We start from the raw sequence: 5,528 nt of genomic DNA on the forward strand, positions 1-5,528 counted from the left end.
TGTTCCATAGAGTGTGTTGTCTATGTTAGGTCTCGTAGGGAGAAGGGTAGCTCTGATGTCATTTAGGGCTGTGCAGTGGAACAGGTGATGCTCCACAGTCTCATATGCATAGTCACACAAGGGACACATTGGGGGAAGTTCCGGGTTTATTCTGTTCAGGTGGAAGTTGAGCTGTATATGTTCTGTTCGTAGGCGGAAGATCGTGGTCTGTTTCTTTCTCTGAAGGCGGTTGATATTGTCATTCCTTTTTGTTGTGGTCATATGTTTGAAAACTGCTCTGCCTGTCTTTCCCAGGGCTCATCTGTTCTCTCCCCTTCATTAGTATAATCTTCACCTGTTCCTCTCCCCTTCATTAGCATAATCTTCACCTGTTTCCATCCCATGGATTATTTTAATCTTCACCCATTTCCCTCTCATAGATAAGCCTAATCTTCTTATGCCTCCCTTACTTACATTAGCTTAATCTTCACTGGCATCTTTGGTGTAATGATAAGGTACATTATTGTTGCATTCAGTAGACCTGAGTTCAGTTCCCGAGTGAGGAGAAATTTTTATCGAATATATATCTCGGTATTTTTGTTGGGATGTTGAATCCTTCTCAATTCAGGTTAACCATGACGTGCAGGTCTGGAGCCTGCCTCCTAAATCACCTAAATTGTGTTGATGGGGGCATAAGAAAATTCTACATGTTTTGGTTTTTGTTTTAAAATTTAATCTTCCCATGTCTCCGTCCCGTACAGTCCCACCCCGAGTGTGTGCCGATGTGGAGATGGTCGTGGGGTTTGGATCACTGGGCAAAGACGCCATCATCTCTGTCTGTGTCATCGCCTTCCCTGAACCTAATGACATACGACTGTCTCGTGATGGAAGTTAGTCCTTTATTTCCTTTGGTTATCTATACTGCCGTCGTAAGGGAAAACGACGAATGGTCCTGCGCAGGAAGCGAGGCAAATTTTTCAGGAGAGGCAAAAACAGTTTTCACGTTATAACTCTTCTATTTTTCACTCTTTCAAGCTGTAATTCACCAGATATCTGATTGAGGTGTTCATAAAGCAGTTTCTAAAGTTTGAATGGTTTAGGTTATAAAGTAGCAAAGTTATTCGACATTCGTCATTCTCCCTTACACTGCGCACCCACAGGTGAACCTTGCGATGTAAGCGAAAACGACGAATGGTACAGTTCGTCGTTCTCCTTTACACTCGTGAACGTTTATGGGCGTAGGCGACGGTCAGTTGTGATGCATTGATGACAGTAATAGCTGTGTACTGGTTATTACAAATAAAAATAAGACACATACAAACTAGCTATTATACGTATAAAGTTAGGTGTTTGTTATATCCCAACTGTAACTCGGTAAACGTCCTTCTTTTCCCTTCCTCGCTTTGTTAAATACTACACAGTCAGTGTTCAAATCAGATGTGCACACATTTTCAACAGCTTGATTTAAAACTGTCTCATTCGGAACCAAAGTTTGGTTTCCATGATATCTCTCTATTGCATTCTCTTCAGAAGTGAGTTTTACTTTTATTTTCGCCAACTGCAAAATTTTCCCTGCACGACCAAAGGAATCAACAATGTTACAATGTCAATAATACGATCAGATCATTGCAAAGTCAAACTTTCACGTAAGAAATGTAACAATCTGACAAGACTGCTTCACAAACGCTTTCAGGAGAGGTAAAGCGACGCTTTGTATTTAATAAAGGATTCAGTTGATCGGATCGGAAAACATACCACAAAGTAGAGATCGACAAGGACAGTTTAAATCTGAAAGACATTATTATACTCGATCGTAACGTCCATCAAGTCATAAAAAATCGTAAAGCAAGACTAAGTGTACGTCCACTTTTTAAGTTGGACTAAGAAATTTACTCTCATAATGCAGTGTCATTAATTGCTTGGTAATTCTGTAACGATGTCGACCAGTGACACGTGCTAGACAAATTGCGGCACTATAACCATCGTTGGGATTTGGGATGTCAAATGACTGGACAGCAAACTAACCTGACGTTAGTCTGTGAACATCTGGCGGACACTAATATGCAGTGCTAATAAATTTCTCCCTGAATACTTTTTTGATCCTCCCATCCCCACCCCTTTCCCCCTGTTCCTATCCGTTTTCCCCTCTCTCCCGCCTGCTCTTGTCAATTCACACATCAGCATAGGCCTAATACGGGAAGACAGACAGAAAGACACACTAAGTGATACATTCTTATAACCCTGGTCGATTCTACTGTGGGGGAAGGGGTTGTGGTGTATTTGTTTGCAAAAAACCTAGTATGTTTGTACTGACGCAACAGTGACCAATTGTCATTTGTCGCCCATGCCGAATTTGCCCAACGGCAGAGACCAGAGGACAACGCCGAACGAGCAGTGATCCTTGAACGATCGACCATTCGTCGTTCTCCCTTACACTGAGCTCTGGCTCGGAGCTCGCCAGTGTACGGGAAAACGACGAACTCTCAATTACGCAACAACGGATTAGGATATGACAAAACTTTCTACACCATTAGATGCAGCATTAAATACTCTATGAAATATATAAAAATACCAAAATCGAAAAATTTTGACCATTCGTCGTTTTGCCTTACGACGGCAGTATACGTAAAGGGTGCACAGTTATGTTAAGGAGTCGGAAGTCACTGCAGTTTAATTTTCAGTTTTTCATTAGTTTCGTTTAGATCTAATCTTTGGAAAGTCCGTCTTCTAAGACGTCATTGTAAACAAGTGAGGTTTCTGTTCACTAGCTGTGCTCACTGATTCCACACCTTTGAAATTCTGGAATGTACAACCACGAAAGTGGAATAGAGAATCAATCTATACATCACTATATCTAGACCATCTAATTTGTTGCATCTCTCAAGATTTATTGCTCCGTTCCATTATAGTGTAAATATAGTCTACGTAGGCCAAAGACTTTCAATTGATGTTAATGCACTGATCATTCCTTTCATCAAAAGGGGGTCCAGCTAGTTTGAATTATAATATTAGACTGGGCACTGTCATAGCTGCCCATAGACTTGAATTATAACCCTAGACCAATTACAGGGCTTGAATTATGTGTTCAGGTGGGCAGGCAAAAATTTCCTTGGTGGGGCCTAAAAATCAGAGGACACCGAGGCAATTTGCTAGGGCATCAAGGCAAAAATTATAGGTTGTCATTTTGTTGATTAAAGTTTGTAATACTGGATCGTGCATCACAATGTTTATAAGTAACAATACAATTTATTCTTGCTCTCTACAAAAGTATAGATTTACTGGGAAATTTGCAAAATCATGAATGATAACTAAGTAAATCACAGTAAAATCACATAAAAACAAAAGCATTAAAGATCACAGTTTTAAATCAAATAATGATCAAGATTGCTTCTGACTTAAATGCCTTCATGATTAGCTCTTATTGATTGGATTAATATGAATGAATATGAATTTTGGCAATAGGGCACGATAGAAAACAGTAGGCCTAAGTAATATGACCAATTAGGTAAGACATTAATCATTATTGAGATTCAAACAGAGTGGTTTACAGACAGTGTAGTGATAAAATAAAAACAAATCATGGGAAATGAAAACACATTTTTAACTTGTTTGAAAAAGAAAAAATGAGGAGTGAAAACAACTTATGAACTGGTATAGAAAAAAAAGAATGAGTAACTAATAAAAACTGCTGTCTAGCAGTTATACAGTAGATTCTATGAGGTTATGACTATGATAAGTGAAAACAAGTTTTGAAAATACATGTTTTAAAGTATGTTATATATAAAAAGACCTAAAAAATCAGTATGTCATATTATGACTTATGACTAGATCAGAATATTGAAAATATGTTGGCACAGACAAATATAGAAAAAGACTGGCTTACTGTTTGTCCCTTAAGGGAAAAAACAAGTGATTTTAAAAAAGTATCACCAGAGAAGATGATTTCAGAGAATAGTGCTGTTTTATCAGGACATCTATTTGTGAGACACATCTCTTGCCACTTGGCAATGCAGAGTTCTGGATGGAATTCTTTGATCTCAGGACCATTGGGACATATATAAGCATGATCTTTTCAAGAATGTCTCTAGAAAGCGAATGCCTCCAGTCACCAAGGAGGCACCATATCAAAGAAAACTGCCTTTCTACCTCAGCTGTGGATGATGGCATAACAGAGATTATATGAGCCAAATGAGACAGATTTGGAAATTTCCTTCGTTTTTTTCTTAAACTTGTCTTGTTCTCATTCAGAGGTATTAAGCCCTGACTTTCGGAGAGAAACATGAGCCACTCTTTCTTTATTTTCGGTGTTGAGCATCCTTGGTGTTGAAGCACAGTCTCATATTGAGCTATCAAGTCATCCATCTGTGTCTCAACATGTTCTTTCAGCTCATCCATTTTCTCAGTTCCTGGTACACTTGTCTCGTCAAATATCCTTGCACTCTTCAAAGCTTTATCTTCTGATGTGGCAGAAAATCTTTCTTGCAAGCACAGCACCAGCTTATCCAACATATCTTTGGTTTGTTTGTAATCATCACACTTGCTCTTTCTCTCACATCTACAGTCTTTTTTTTCATCCAGAGCTTTTTTCAGACCCTGCTGAGGTTTGGCTATCATTAATGTGAGTGTGTTTGCACTAGCCATGACAAAATGGACACAATGGTCAAGCTGAGCAGTGTCTGACTCAAGTTTGGAGGAGATTTCAGACAACTCTGACAGGATGTCTTCATACACCCCTCCCCCAGGAGTGTTTCTTAAGTTGTGATGCTAATGCGCAGGTTCACTGACCGGTCAGGGTGACAAACCCAACAGGACACTTGTATAACTTTCTTTTCTTTTCTTTTTTTTTCCACAAGTGACACCTCCGGACAAATATTAATTTATTTTCATGGCGTCACATTTTTAAAATAAAAAAACAAGGGCATGGCAAAAATTGCTGTGGTTGACCCTTTGATTTTAAGGGCATTACGGCAAATTGCAAAGGCACCCAGGCAAATTGCAGCAGTGCAGCGGTCTATTTAAAGCCCTGCAATTAGTCCTTAATTTCTTGTGATGGCTTTTTGGATAGACTTGAATTATAGCAATATCCTAGACTGGCACTGTTATGACTGCCCATAGACTTGAATTATAGTAATATCCTAGACTGGCACTGTTATGACTGCCCATAGACTTGAATATAAGAAAGAAGGAGCAAACCACACCAGAGCACCCACCAACCACCCACAATCTGAATCTGACGCTTTCAAATGGGAGAAAAAATGGAGGTAAACATAAAGGGAAGATACCTCATTAATAATTAGGGGAGAGTGTGGAGAAGTGGAGTTGTGAAAAAAAACCGAAATCACTTAAAAACGAAAATCAAAACAAAGGACAAAATGCTTTATATCAATCTAAACAACATTTATTGTGTTTAAAAACCAGTTATAAGCGGTACAACAGAGGGAGAATGAAAATGGTTTTATAGGGTTCTGAAGTCAATATTACAAGTGGGGAGAAGTGGGACATGGGTGGGGAGAACTGGATCCTCCCTATGGGGAGAAATGCCCCCCCCC

At 39.2% G+C, this 5,528-nt stretch overlaps 1 protein-coding gene across 4 annotated transcripts in view; it reads left to right on the plus strand.

The window, feature by feature from the left end:
* Window positions 1–233: 233 nt before the first annotated feature.
* Window positions 234–5,528, plus strand: part of LOC101850083 — a 33,853-nt gene continuing 28,558 nt past the window's right edge. For all 4 annotated transcript variants that reach the window (XM_035969608.1, XM_013082180.2, XM_035969609.1 and 1 more), the window contains exon 1: window positions 234–869. In XM_035969608.1, coding sequence (XP_035825501.1) covers window positions 722–869 — 148 coding nt within the window. In that variant the 5' untranslated portion in view covers window positions 234–721. The remainder of the gene's footprint in view (window positions 870–5,528) is intronic.

This window comes from Aplysia californica, unplaced genomic scaffold (genome assembly GCF_000002075.1).
Source record: "Aplysia californica isolate F4 #8 unplaced genomic scaffold, AplCal3.0 scaffold00162, whole genome shotgun sequence".
In the NCBI taxonomy this organism is placed as follows: domain Eukaryota; kingdom Metazoa; phylum Mollusca; class Gastropoda; order Aplysiida; family Aplysiidae; genus Aplysia; species Aplysia californica.